Source organism: Carassius gibelio, chromosome B6 (assembly GCF_023724105.1).
Source record: "Carassius gibelio isolate Cgi1373 ecotype wild population from Czech Republic chromosome B6, carGib1.2-hapl.c, whole genome shotgun sequence".
NCBI classification, from domain to species: Eukaryota; Metazoa; Chordata; class Actinopteri; order Cypriniformes; family Cyprinidae; genus Carassius; species Carassius gibelio.
In genome coordinates this window covers 16,710,635-16,726,447 of record NC_068401.1, presented here as the reverse complement: position 1 = coordinate 16,726,447, position 15,813 = coordinate 16,710,635, and the positions used below count along the sequence as shown (strand labels likewise).

The window sequence follows — 15,813 nt, the reverse complement described above, 5'->3', positions numbered from 1 at the left end:
GTTTTTAATATTCAGTGTATTTCAGCATCCTCATAAAGTGCATGTGTATTCATATACATGACAAAGTAAATGTGATCAAATGTTCCACACATTAAATACTTTGAACTTTTTGTTCATTGTGCATTGCATATCAAATGCTGTTAATATAATGCCGGTGTTATTACTATCGTGTTATTAAACTCATTTCTGTTTGTTTGTGCTTCATGCACATCAGATTCACAGTACAGCTAACAATTCACTTTTCCCCATGTCAGTCATTCCCTCCATAACATTCTCCGACTACTTGTGCTGTCCTTCCCTGGTCTTGCGTTTTCCTATACTGCTCCATCCAGCCCTCATGTTCTCCAATGTCATTACAATTTCAAGGCTTTCGCTGAGCTCTGCTACACCTGCAGACCTGAGAATCTGCCTCACAGCAGCTGGCAGAAACCTTTGACAACACAAGACTCTAAGATTTGCTGTAATATTCTGGAGGATCTGAAATATTCCATCAAGACACCAGCCTTAGGAAGGTCCAAGCTTTCTATTTAATATTCTCATCAGATCCATCATGTAATGCCCTGAGCACACTGCTTTATTTGAATAGGGTTATAAAGCTATAAGCAGGATTTCCATAAAGTGAAGGGTAAAGAAATCAACCTGCCTAAAGATTTGCTCAGATTTAAAACATGAGGACTGTGAAATGAGAGAATAACAGCGGGGAGGAGTGGTGTGAGATAGAGTGGAGTGTGTGAGTCAGAGTCATAGGTTATACGTGCTAAACTTAGCCTTGTGGTGGTGTTTCCTCAACTGTCTATGGCTGTTTTCCATTGCATTAACTTGTGCTCACTTGTTATGCATGAAACAGATTTTTGACTAAATCTATGGGCACATTTGGAGCACTGGTTTATGCAATTTGTCAAAGGACACTTCTGCAATTATTGCCATTCTGAGCAAACAACACATATTACAGAAGCATCACAATAATCCAAAGTAATCGGCACGAATACATCAATTAAGATCTTGTAAAGCAGAAAGCTGCATGCTTGTATTAAACAAATCCATCATTAAGAGTTGTAACTGTTGACTTCAAACTGTTGCTTCTGGCTAACATGAGTCATCTATCCGAAACATAACTTTTTCCAGTGAAAAAGCAGTCTCGCTTGAATCAGAAGAGAAATATGCACAGATCAAGCACCATTTACTGGTAAAAAAAAAAAAGAAAAGAAAGCTGGTTAGACTCATTCCGACGGCACCCATTCACTGCACAGGATCCAGTGCAAATGATGTAAAATTTCTGCAGATCTGTTTCAATGATGAAACAAACTAATCTACAGCCTGAGGGTGATTCAAATGTTACATTTTCATTATTGGGTTAAATATTCATGTAATTGTTTTAGACTTATTTTAGAGTTTTTTTATGGCTTACAGTACTTATGCATTTTGTGTTCCCTAAATATACCCTTTTTTTTTCAAGTTTTGCATATATTTTCTTCATGCATAACATTTCTAATATATTACATCTCAAGCATGTTCTCACCGAACACACAAACTCTAAAAAAGGCATTGATGACACGTGAGCTGTTGGTTGTGGTGGAAATGGCACCACAACTGAGCGACTGTCCTTATTTGTGTAAAAACTGCTGGTTGAAACACACTGCTGCCTAGCTTGAGTATACAGAACTACTAAACGAAACCACTTCTCTAAAGTAATGAATGTGTATCGAGACCGTTTTTTTTTTTACATATCGTTGTAACTTCCTGTTTAAGGAAGCTATAACAAGGGTATCTTGAGACTGGTACTGCCATGATAAATCTCTAACCACAGGCACAAACAAATGTTTCCAATGACTACAGCAGAGGGTGTAAACACAGAGCTGTTGCTGCATATATAAAAGGAAGGAAGGCCTATTGCACTCTTTTGTACATTATGTTGCAGTGAATAGCAGACTTGACAGCAATAATGTCTGAATGTTAAATGTGAATGTTGAAAATGTGTATTTAGTAATATGTAATACATTATAATTTTCATTTTATAATTGAAAAGTGTAATGCTATGCAGAAAACAAACTTTTTCACACGGCAGAGGATTGAGTGCACCTGTGTGGAGCCTCTCATGTCTGGTGGAGGGCTGCAGAATCCCTGAACCCCTCATCGCAACCTCAGCATTTTCTGCTATTGTCTGTCTTTTAAACACACGTCCTTAATACACAGTCCCCATACCTGCACACATGTGTATACATGCTCTCGCAGACATCGACACACACACACCTTCTGAAGTGGTCAGTAACACACTTCAGTTGTCGAAACTTAAACAAACCTCTTTCACGCGCATATTCACAAATATAAAACTGTGCTTTAGTGCTCACATGCAATGAAAGACAGGGATAGAACGCTATTGTCTTCAGACCGGAGGAGTGTGAGCAGAGTGTGCCACCAGGAATGTGGATAAATCCAGCACTATAGGCTTATCCAAAAATTCCAAACAAAGTCTGATGGACGCTGTTTCAAAATCAGTTAAAATCTTGGTCGATGTACCAATCTCAGATTATTAAATCACAAACTGGCCTGTGAACTGACTTATTGTCCCATTTCATTAAAGCTTTTGGAAGGATTGGATGTGAATCCCCGAAGAGAACCTTCACTCTCTCTGCAGCTCTAGATTTGTTTCCCGTGCCAGTGGAAATTTACTCTGGCCCCCCTTCCCAACCCTCACAATATTACAGAAAAAAATGTAAATTAAATAAATTAAACATCCCATACTGCCACTGTACTGATGGATTTAATAGTTATGTTATCCATTTCATGTGAAAGAAGGTTTGACCTCAAAAAAGCCCTTCCTTATATCAGTCCAACAGAACCTCTAATGGCTAACCTGTAAAAAAGTTCCCTGTGGACGTTGATCTCAAAGAGATTTGGGAGCAACACGTGTGTGGAATGGCCAGCAGATGCTCCAGAACTTTCATTTCCTGTTGCTGATTTCTGGGATCTTACGGTACAGCCATACTAATGCCACCAGACATCATGGCAGGAGATATTACTATGCCACGTCTCACTCACACGACATGTGCGCCATTTAGACATGTGCGAACGCATAATGTCCGATTTAGTTTTTTTAGGTATCCTGTCAAATAAAACAGGATTGTACTGTACTTGCTCTTTAAAACATCTGTGAATAATATTACAATGCATTGCAGTCTGTTTACAACAAAGTAAATCATACTAACTTAATGTAAACAGTTATCAAACGGGCTAGTGGTAAAAGGATGCTCATATGACAGATTGTGTGTTTTGTTTCGAACTGAAAGACACAAGTCCTGTGCTCCTAGGAGAGCACGAAATCTCTTTTCTTGGACTGCTATGGAACAGTTGAGTGTCTAATTTGAAGAAACCATGCCCCAATACCCTGATTGTGATCAAATGAAGGCTCACAACCAAAATGCTTTGGGTCTAAAATTTAGAGTTGTCTTGGGCATTTAGAAATGACCACATGGCAGTCATTCTGTGTCCTGATTATAAGTAGAAGAAATTACAAAGTCATACAACAAACATATCATATACTGGCCCCAAAGAGCATTTCAACACTTATGTATAACATCATCACATCACATCCAAAAAATAAACTAAGTGGCATTTGCTAACAAATGATTATGTTACTCTGATCAAACTATTCTTAGACATTTTTTTGCAATGACATTTAACAGGCCTAAGGTCTTTAAAGTGGATGTATGAGACCTTTAGATTCACATTAGATACAGGAAAACATCTCATAAATCTGTGCTGTGATGTTATATATCAGATATAGTTTAGTGCTCTCCTCCACTGAAAACGCAGTCTTTTACAATGAGTAAATATCTTGCATGTTTCCAGTGTGATTATCAACATGTATCAGCATGAATGTGGTGTCTGGTGCTGCTGACAGTACATGGAGGTTTGGAATGAGTGAGGTGACTCTAAGCATTCTACAATATATATATATATATATTTTTTTGCATTTCTCATTCCTTTGTTTGCAGGTCCTCCTCTCAATGTTTAATCTCATTCTCTTAAAGCCAAAAGACAAGGTCATTTACGCATTTTTTTCCTCTTCTGCAATACATTCAAATCCTGATCTTAATCCACATGGCAAGGCCACATGAAAAACAAGTAGGCTTAACATTATTATTACTATGATGACCATGCAACATTTTAAGTAGAACGTTAATAGTGTAGCATTTAAAAAAAAAAAAAAAAAAAAAAATATATATATATATATATATATATATATATATATATATATATATATATATATAGGTTAAACCCATGTTTTTTTTTTGTTTTTGTTTTTTTGAAGTTGGGTAAAATGCATAAAGTTAGACTTGAAAATGGAACAGAACAAAATCTAAAAAAAAATTAAACATTAGATCAAAAGCTTTTATTGATAAGCAAATTCTAAAATATTAACACATTTATAGACAAGAGTGAGAATATTGAGTCAGTTAAGTTTTAAGTGCAAGAATCCAAACCATTCTTAGAAACTATAAGATGGGTATGATAACTGATGAAAAACTGTCTCGACTTCAATGGAAAAGCCAAAGTGAACACTGCCGCCCTGCTGGCCAACATCAATACATGCAATGAGAACAATAGCAAGGCCCTGCTTCTCAAGGATTGGACTGAAGTAAAGAGCCATTCTCACATGGAAAATATGAATCAATGAATAAATAAACAAATGTTTATGTTTACCTTTGTAAAACTGTTATCTGAGAATCATCCAAGTTACTATGCCCATTCAGGTATCACAGTACTGTAACTTTCCATTCTCTGAGAAGAGACCTGAGAGGTTTTATTATGTATTTAGAGAGTTTGGTTTGACTAAAGCACCTAGGATTTTAGCACACATTAAGAATATATTTGATGAAATTCACTCACAGGCCATGCGGATAGAGTTCTGTACTACTGATGCTTATCAGCCAACAGATAAGTTGATATTCTAAGATTCATAATAACCTGCCAGAGGGAAGAAACCTGAAATAGGCATAATGCAATTTGTTCTGTACTAAAGATTCATTCAAGATTTATGTAGCCCAGAAAATTGTAGTAGTTTGGATTCACCAGCCCAGTTTTCTCACTGCCCTGTAAATGACCTTGACAGATTGAGCCCATCTGAGCACAAATCATATGCCAATTATCAACAATTAAAAGACTAAATAAATAAATCATAACTGTTGAGTCTTGTTGAGAACTTAAAATCATTTAATTTAATTCTTGTCTTAAACATGAAAATGTTTTCAATGTATTTAAAACACAAAGATGTATTCTCTGAAAACAAGTCCAAGTTTAAGATGATATATTTTGAGAATGTTCAGATATTTTCATTGGAAACTGATTTTTAAATACAGTGTAATATTCTACCATAAATACATGACATGTAACATATTAAGAATTAATTCCCCGATTTTAAATAACATCTACGACATGGCCAATATTTAACTGAAACAAGGGAATTAATTAAGCAAATGTGGCCACAAATGAATAAGTTTTGGCAACAAATTCAAAATGTGTCCCCAATATTTATTTCAGTCTTCTGCATGTCATGTGCGGACCTCTGTAAATGTATTTTTCAGTATGTACATTATAGGAAGTATTTTTTGGGTCATATTGAACTGTGTAGTAAAGCAATCATGGCTTAAAATAAATTTTTGTTTATATTACTCTGAGCACTGTGGGAATCTGCTTTGATGTATACTGACACCTTGTGGTGTGGATGTATGCAAAAGCAACAGTTCTCAGTTATCAACACCATTGTAGAAATGCGCTTTTCAAAGTCAGCCTGCTTCTTTTCACAGTCAAGATTAATTTAGTCCACAAACAAAGGTGTTCTGTCTCAATATGTTGGCCCACACGAGGTCACCCTCTTTACACATTCAGAAAAAAAGATAGAAAAGCTTTCACTAGTATGGTATTTTTTAAAAGGGACACTTTTTTTTACCCTTTTACCCCTAAAAGAAACATAATAGTACATTATAGGAATATATTAATACATAATTAATACATACTAGTACCTTTTTAAAAGAGTACTGCCCCAGTGACAGATTTTGTACCTTTGCCACACATGTCTGATGCAATGACTTGCAACTTCATAGGTATAATAGACTTTAAACATATTTAATAGGGGTAAAATAGTGCATGTAAGGTGTATCAGCATAAGGCGAAGTAAGGACAGATCAGTGGTGTTATACCTAGCAAGGGTGGCATGAGGACACAAAGTATGAGAGAACTTCACTCAAAGCGGAGGATCTGAAGAGCAGATTTAGAATTGAATCTTATACTAAAGCTCCCGAAAGCAACCTGAAAAAGTGATCTTTAGGATATGGGGAGAAAATCCACAACTGAAATGGATATAATGTTTCTGTTTTCTTTTCATAAAGTACAACCTGGAGGACATATCGATATTTTAATGAACAAAGCCACAGAGTGCCCAGACACACACATTCTTCAAAGTTCACCTGCAGTAGTGGATGGGTGATTAATATTCATGTTGTAATCATCATGTAAAAGTTCAAAGTAATAAACGTTAGATTAAATTAAATAATAAAAGCAGATGGAACTATGAATATAACGGAATAAAGCATACATATCATGAGATGCTGGACCTTGGAGATACCAAACAACTCACAGATAACAAGTTATTGCATAGTATGTGGTCTTACAAAACAAAACAAATCATATGAAGACAGAAAACAAAATAAACACTTGCCTGACGCCATCATACATAAATTGGCACAATAAAATGTCAGATGTGACAGGGTGTGAATTTATTTTACAAGTTAACAAGGCATTCAATGGAAGTCTACAGTCTATTTATAATTGAAAATGATGGTTTAAGGCTGCACTCCGCTAACAACAGGAAATAAAAACAGGATGCTACCAGAGACTCTCATCAACCAAAATGGGAGAACTGCTTCTATCTTTGGAGGTTAAAGACATGCCTAGAATCATTTAACATAGATATTACAAAAGCATTTGCTTGCATATGAGCCAGTTTGAAAAATGACATCATTGTGCAATCAAATATATTTCAGGTGAACAATGCTTTAAAGTCTTTATGATGAGATGAATGGATGTGGGAAGCCATGAACTGCGGGCAGACAGGTGGCTCTCACCTCAGCCCTGCGGCCAGTTTCTGCATGGCTGCTTCCCGCTCTTCTGCGTTCTGCTGCGAGCGTCGCAAAATGTTGCGCAGCTCCTGCAGGTGGTCAAGCGTGCCCACGAGCTCACCGCGGACCGTCTTCATCTGACTCTCCAGCAGCTGTGTGCGGTGGAGGGAGTTACGACGGTCTCGCTTGCTGCGCTGGACCTTCTGCTCCAGATCAGACACTAAGACCAGAGCATACAGATCAATGACTCTGAACAGTCATTCTTCATTCATAATGATCATTTGTCAACAATTGGCACAAAACCATGAAATATAGCCTTTATAATGTGTGTGTGTGTGTGTGTGTGTGTGTGCTCTTGTTTTCGTGACATATCAGGACACAACTCTGTATAATGACATGGGTATGACACAGGTATTACATGGAGAGGGTGACTTATGAGGACATAACCCATGTCCCCATTTTTCAAAACGCTTATAAATCATGCAGAATGAGTTTTTTATTTGAGAAAGTAAAAATTTACAAAGTTTCCTGTGAGGGTTAGGGTTAGGTGTTGGGTTGGTGAAGGGCAATAGAATATACAGTTTGTACAGCATAAAAACCATTACACCTATGGGATGTCCCCACTTTTCACTTTTCATGTGTGTGTGTGTGTGTGTGTGTGTGTGTACTTAACCATGTTTTGGGGCCAAATTTGTACCCAAAAGTGAGCTAAACCTCACAAAATCTCCAAAAACCTCTCTTTGGGGATGTCTTCATTTGTAAAACTGGTATAAAAATAAAATAAACAAAGCTTTTTCTTAAATTGTAAAAATGCACAAAGTTTCCTGTGAGGGTTAGGGTTAGGGGTAGGGTTGGTGAAGAGCCACAGAATATACAGTTTATACAGTAGAAAAACCAATACACCTATGGAGAGTCCCCATTTAGATAGCTAAGTAAACGTGTGTGTGTGTTTGTGTGTGTGTGTGTGTGTGTGTGTGTGTGTGTGTAGTCTCTCTCTCTCTATTTTTTTTTTTTTTTGGGTCCGCACAATGAACATCAGTGAACAGTTTAAATTAAACTGAAAAAGAAAAGAAAATTAATAAATAAACAAATACAACCTCTGTTTTCCCACTATAAAGATCCATTTGTGGAATGTACATTAGAAGTAAAATATTATTAGAAATTAGACAATTTAGAACTGCCGAGTCTTGTGGAGAAAGTTTTGAATTCTTGACCCATTTGTGTTTTCGTCTTTTTTAACACAATTATTTTAATATAATAATAAATAATAATAATATTAACAATAAAAGAATAAAGTGTTTAAAACGCTGAAATTTTATGTTTAAAATGAAGAAGATTTTTTTGCAAGAACAATAAGCTTATTTCTAGAATATTCTATGTAAACAAGTCATATATTTGTTGAAGTTCACTGAAAAAAAAATCCTACAAAAATCATTTATTTACATTTTCATAATTATGTTTCATTGTAAGTTTTTCTTTTCTATTATAGATTTTATCTGAAAGAGAAAGACTATTAAGTCTAGTCATTTTGGTTACCAAATGTTTCTTGTTTTAAAGTCTAGATTTTTTTTTTTACATTTATTTAACTGTACAGCAAGAAGTAAAGTAGAGATCAGTATTTGACATTAAATCTGAAGATTCAGAAACAGACCCAAAGTGTCACCACAAGCTTTGCTTTCTGCTTCCGTCTCAGTCTTCTTCTCCAGCAGGCCTTTGGTTTCTTGTAGCATCTTGTCCATACGAGCCAGCTGAGAGGCGTTGGCTCCGCTGGCTCTCTCTCTCTCTCTCTCACTCAACTCTTCCTTACACTTACTCATCTCCTCAAAAGCATACGGTCAAACACTCGACGATGCTAGCAGAAAGACGACGACTCCAGAAGCCTTAAAACAGAATCCAACTTTGATTTTCCTGCTACTTTGAAAACAAAATATTACAAAAAAGACAAATCTTTGACGTTCAACCAAACACAACAGTTTCATTCAGTTTCCTGTAATAGTCTCCCATTGTGTTTTTTCTAATGCTTGCCTATTTCCCCGGTTAATTTGAAAGTATTCTGTATCAACCGAAGCAGTTCTATAACTGTAAATATTCTCTCTGCTAGAAAGGAGAAGATGGTCGTCTTTTATACTTGTTATCGAGAGCAAACTTAGCCTGCAGGCAAACAAACAAAGAGTGAATAGAGAGCCATGGCAGTCATGAGACCAGCCTGATTCACAGCCATCAGCATCGTGGCTTTTTACACTTCGCCACACACTAACGGACAATGCAGCCAGGCATTCTGTGTAACTCAACATTAAAAACGGTTTAATCAATACCATGATGTTCCTGTTAAGTGTGATTTTTACACAACTAATCCAGGTGTGTCTCTCACATAGCTTATGGAGCTCTGAACACAAATAAGGACTTTAGACTCTCTCTCGTCTGTCTGAGGGCATCACGACGCAGAGCACAGCACCTCTTCATGTCAATAAGAATAAAAATACATGGCTTAATCATAGGTTATTTATTAAAGAAGCCCTAGCTCTGCCAGGAGCACTTCCTTCCCTGTTCGATCTCTTATTGAGGACAGTTTAGTCAGTCTTGTGATGAGTCACAAACACTTTGTTGGCAGCATGCATAGTCAGCAGGAGACAGAGGATGGGTGTCCTTCTCACATGCTGGCACAAGAGTTTCGATATCTGGGACAGCATCACCACTTATAGGCTTAAGTATGCAGGTGATGAATAATGCAGTTTAATAAGCATGATTCAGGGATCAGATTATGGAGCTCTGCTATACTTTTGGTAATGTGAACATGAAGGTTATATTTACTTACTGTGGTGACATTTAGACAGCATTGTTATTGTTAACCAACTAAATATAATTTTTGGTAATAAAATATTTTTTTTAATGAAAAACTTAAATAGCTTAAACTTAAATAAATAAATAATGAAATGAAAATTAAACATTTTGCCTTCGCAACTCAATTGTAAGTCGAAACTAAAACTGGAGAAAAAATAAACTTAATTAATGCTATACAGAATCATTAACAAATAAAACTGACAAAAGCTAATATCAACATTACCTAAGCTAAAATTAAAACTGAAAATATGTAAATAAAAGCGGTTTAAATATGAATAAATACTATAATAATATATAATACTAAAATAAGATTGCAAGTAGATATTTGACATTTCTGTTTTTAATGTCAGCAGTGTGAATAATGTTGGGTTTCACGAGTGTGATCTCTTTTATTAAAAAACAAAATTTTCACTATGTAACTTTTTCTGTTCAAAGTTTGCAAATTGTATATTATGAGCGAGTACATCATAAATTCATCTACCAAACCGCCTTTTTGTTTTATCCGAAATCAATACGGTACATTTATAATAAGTGGTTATTTTTGGACTATTGTAGCCTGATCGGGTCGTCATCGCTGCGGAGTAACACATACCTGCGTGAATCGCCTTAGACATAAACTTGGAGAAGTAGCTCCGGTTAGAATATTCTTCCGCGGGACGCGTGCAATTCTGTTTATTAACAAAGACTATAGAATTTAGAATCTTAATATAAAGAGACTTCGTTATTAACCGCTAGAGCGCCAACATTTACACAGAGTTTTACATAGGTTTATTTTATGGCCTACAAATAAATTAATTAATAATTTTAAGTAGCCTATTTTTTATCGCCGATTAAATATTTGATATTTAACATATCAAAAATAATCAAACAAATGTAATAATTAAAAATAATTATTTTTAAATATGCACGTTAAATATTTTAGTCCTGTCTGCACTGTGGGTTATTCTTTTTTTCTTCTTCTTTTTTTCTGATATGAATAACACTTATGTATGTGTGCTTGTGGCTTAGGCTACAGTTATGTGACTGAAACACATATGGACCTAGATTTACCACATAACATGATCAAATATCATCATATTTTCCATAAAATCACATACTTTATGATTGCATTAATATTGTTATAATGATGACATATAATAAGCTAACAAAATGTTGAGAGAGTGAACCAAGAAAACATGTCTATTTATTTCGTTACACCCGCTGAACCCACACTGGACTCTTCAGCTGAACACTGGGAGCATTATAATATCACAAATGAGATCTACTGATTAAAAGAAAAAAGACTCATTATGACTCAAGGCCTCGGGCTTGTGCTTCCTTGTAAAAGGCTGATTTTATTTACTTTGATCATCTTGTTATATATCAGGTTAGTTAAAATAGACATACAAGGCAAAATATTTTGAGATGATGTAAAGCCATAGAAAAAAAAAATCAAAACAAATACATCATCTTGGAGTTTTAAATTGACATGTCATGTCATCAGAGCTGAAATATCGTTCTCTGGGAGAACTTGTAGGATTTATGGGCTGGTTTATTATTTTGGCATTTGACAATGCTTTTATGAAGGACCTTGTGTGGCTATTTCTCTCACCGGAAATGAAAAAAAGTATGTCCACTTTTCTGCAGCTGCTGCAAGTCTGACCTTCAGTCCACCTGCTTGAAATTCCTCCTGACAGCAAAACAATGTGGGCTCTAGAAACTTCACTTGCAATTAAAAAGACAAATGAGTTTAGCCGAACTGCAGCGGGTGTCGCAGCCCTGAAGAGGATTACCAAGTTTTACACAAGAACAGATGAGCCGAAGATTATGTAACTTGTACTAACACACTCCTCAGTTACTCCTGGTTATGTGTGTTAATTGGATCTGTCTCCTTGTCATGTTAGAGTGGTGTCATCATATTACATTCAAAACATATGCTGTTTTTTTTTTCTTCAGAAGAAGCTAATAGATGACATTTCTGTTATAATTGCATATAATCAGAGGTACAATATTCCAGCATTTTACACTGAAGCCCACTGTGTAAACGATTCCACTGATAATCTCTGCTTTTCTCATCAAGAAGAGCATTTTTAGAATTTTGGATAAAGGTAGGCTGCTCTTTCACTGAAAAAGTATATTGAAAAAGGACATTGGAAAGTCTCAATGGATCTCCAAACATAACATTTCGAGTCATTACACTAGATTTTGGTTAAGCACATTCATTTTTTCCATAACCAGAGTTTAGTCAGAGAGCATTTTCCAAACTTGTTTGTCACAGTCTACCATTCTTGTGGTTTTCCTCTTTAACTGTGAGGAGCAAACATCTCCACTAGATGGAGACAAAGATAGATAAGACCACCACCAGAAGCTAATCTCAGGTTCATTTTAACCGTGATTATAAAATAAACACCTTAGTCCTTAGTCCTTAGTCAGGCGAAATAGTGCCATTTAAATTAATGAGAATGCTAGCTTTCTATTTGTATTACAGACCTTCTTCTGAAGAGGTATCGCCTGTCTATGTCAAGTTTCTCACACAGTTTGGCTCAGAAGCAAGTTCATGCTCACCCAGACAAAAGCACATTAACAGCAAGTCTTGCTCTCCCTGTCACGCTGACCTGATTATGCTGTGAGTAATTAGCTGTATAGTGGCAGATCCTGTTTGATGTTTTGTTTATTGTCTCCCGGCCCAGATTTTTAGCTGACGTGGTTTGGCACATCTCCTGTAACAAATGAAGTGAATCAGAGCCGCACAGTTTCCTACACTCATTTCAAGGATTATGTAGAAAGAGGATACAGAATCAGAACTGTTGGTATGGACTTCCTGGAGGAATAGGGTTTTGAGGACGAACTGCTGGCCTGCTCAGCTCTGCATAGTGTGTGTGTGTGTGTGTGTGATTAATTATTCTTCTCAAGACACTTTTACATTTACTTTGCAAGGGCACAGATGACTGATTTTCCCTTCAGTGCTTCCTGTCAGCCTCAGCACTGAAGAACAGACTAATTTATAGCATGGGCAACCTTTCTTCTGTCCTTAAAAGTCTGTGTCCTTATTTAACTGTTCAGAAGATACAGAAATACATACGCCTTCAACCATCAAACAAATAAATAAAATAAAATCTATCTATCTATCTATCTATCTATCTATCTATCTATCTATCTATCTATCTATCTATCTATCTATCCTAAAATAAAAATCAGTTACAGAGAGGCATCTAGAATGAAAATGAATGGGGTCAGTCCATAAATGTTAAAATACTAAGTTTCAACCATAATTATTACCATAATTTAAGTTTAGGTGAAAAAAAAAATATATATATATATATAAATTAATACCATCTCTGTGTAAAGTCGTATCCAGTTTTACAAATTTGCTGCCTAACATGACCGCATAATTCACAAGAACCGTTTTTCAACGTAAATTATACATGTGCAAAATACAGTCGCAAGAAAAAGTATGTGAAAGAATGTGAAATTGGTTGGTTATCTGCATTAGTATCATGACTGATCACAAGTATAGACAAACACACTGTGCTTATGCTTACACAAACAACAGTTATAATATTTAATGTCTTTACTGAATACATACAAAGTGCTGTGGAATAGATAAGTGAACTTTACATTAGTAAGTGAACTTTTTGTTAATTTACTTTTTTCCCATTCTTAGTGCCTGCAATAACCTTTTGTAGTTATATATATATAAGTATAAATAAAAGACAGCAAAATTTAAACACAGCTTTTATTGTCTTAAATACAACAATGAATGTAAACCAGAACAACTTACTCTCTACACTCAGTTCAAAACATGTTAGAAGCGTCATCATTCAGAGACAAAAAGAGCAACAAGAAAATGCATTTTTGGTATTCTACAAAGATTCAAGCAACACCCATCAAGTAAACAATAGAGCTTAGAAAACTGCCCACATGCAAAACAACCGCACAGAGGTCATTGTTCCAGTCCTTGATATAGTATAGTACCTGTACAATGAGAACAAAATGGCATGTGACTTCGGTCAAGCTTCAGCCGATCGGTCTTTCTCTTCTAAGAGTCCTATCAAAACATTGGCTGTATTCCAGTCCCGGAGGCCATCAGTGATGTGTCTCCAACTCAACGATGGTCCACTCGCCCTGTGGAGATGCAGCGTCCTCAGGAGAGAAGCTGGTCACAGTGATGCTGGTGGTGGAGTCCTCCAGTGGAGAAATAAGCTCGGCCCAGCGCTTAAATGTGTCCTTTTCATGATACAAGTAGTCCTGCTCATTTAAACAGTCTCGAGACAAGGACAGCGTCTGCTTGATCAGATACTGCGCAAGGTTCAAATCCTCTGGGACTGAGTTTATGACGCCCAGATTGGATTCTTGGTCAGACAGTAGCTGTCGAAGCAGACTCCAGTCTTTCTCTGCAAACCTACTGTCTTCGCTATCCACTTCCTCTTTAACGTCCTCTGTCTCTACTCCTTTACCCTCCTGACGTGACTCCTCCTGTTGGGGACCATTACTTCTGTCAGCATCCATGCCTTGTTCGAGGGCTTCTCCCAGGTCCATCTCGTAAATGGGGGACAGGGCTTTAGACGGCCGCCGGTCATGTGTGCAGGTTTGATCCAATGTGTCACAACCATCAAAGTCCCCTAAAAATAATTGACAATACTGCACAATGACCAAGAGTTTTATCCTTACGTGGGCTTTTTTATTTGATTTTTTAGGGTTGTTTCTAGCTCCACATGATGTACAAAATCACCCCTAGTGCAACTGTGTCCTCCGTGATGCAGTTAAGCTCGAAATATCAATCCTTTTAAAGATTAGATGGAAAAAATACTTTGTCTTAGGCAGTTTTCATGTTTCATTGTCATTAATCAAGATCTGATACAATGACACATGCTTTACAATTAAGCAGATGTGCAAATCCAATGTTTTCCATTGAGCTTTCTTTAGGATAAGGATGGACAGCTGCCATAAAGGTGATGCACAGAAGAAAGCCTACACTGAATGTGTCTCTTTTGTTCACAAGTGCTGTAACAGTAAAAGAAAGGCATGTTTTTGCCAGCCCCTGTAGTGGCTACAGCATAACTGAAGTTTTGTTCACATACAAAAGATATGAATTCTCTAGTTCTGATCAAACGGCGCATTTATTGTCCTTAAATATACACATTTAAATGCAAGCAAGCACTTAACGCTATTTAGTTTATTAGATACACTGAAAAAATGAAGGACATGCTGGCAAAAGAGTGCTTATTGCTTTACTTGGTAAGATATGCTTCTTATAAAGATAAAACTCCCCCAAAAACATTTACAGTAATTAGAATCATGATACAAGTGTGAAAAAAGAGAGACATGAGGAGGACCTTGAGACTGTATTTCTAGAAACACAACATACAGGAAAAAAAACAACAACTAATTCTACAGAAATACACTGAATTAAATGAAATCTACAACATAAAAATCTAGAGTTGAGGAAATGTTACCTACTACAGAACTACAGATGGTTGGATATGTTGTGAATGAGAAATCAAACAAATCAAAAAAACACACAGAAATGGACACAAACACGGAATGTCATAAATGAACAAAATCAATAATGGAAACCTAATATTGGCATGCACTTTTGACTTTTGACTATTGACTTAACAGACAAGAGTCTTGAAAAATAAGACAGCAACAGACTCAACATTGATACGGAGTATAAAAAAACATCCAAGTTGTTCTAACACATTCAAAGCATCATGGTCTCTGCAGAAGGTGTGGTCCGTTATGTGCAGTATTAAAAGGAAGCTTAGCTCACTGCATATTTGTGCATATATATTTTTTTCTATGTATATATTCGCTGGCCAAGTCACATAGAGCTTGTCTTTTGCATAAAGATCTCTCATGGAAAAGTCAACAT

The 15,813-nt window shown here is 36.2% G+C and overlaps 1 protein-coding gene across 2 annotated transcripts in view; it reads right to left on the bottom strand.

Annotated features, from left to right (window-relative positions):
* Nucleotides 1-13,660: 13,660 nt before the first annotated feature.
* The window catches only part of btbd8 (BTB domain containing 8), a 31,261-nt gene continuing 29,108 nt past the window's right edge, over nucleotides 13,661-15,813 (bottom strand). For both annotated transcript variants that reach the window (XM_052559115.1, XM_052559114.1), the window contains exon 19: nucleotides 13,661-14,560. In XM_052559115.1, the coding sequence (XP_052415075.1) occupies nucleotides 14,025-14,560 (536 nt within the window). In that variant the 3' untranslated portion in view covers nucleotides 13,661-14,024. The remainder of the gene's footprint in view (nucleotides 14,561-15,813) is intronic.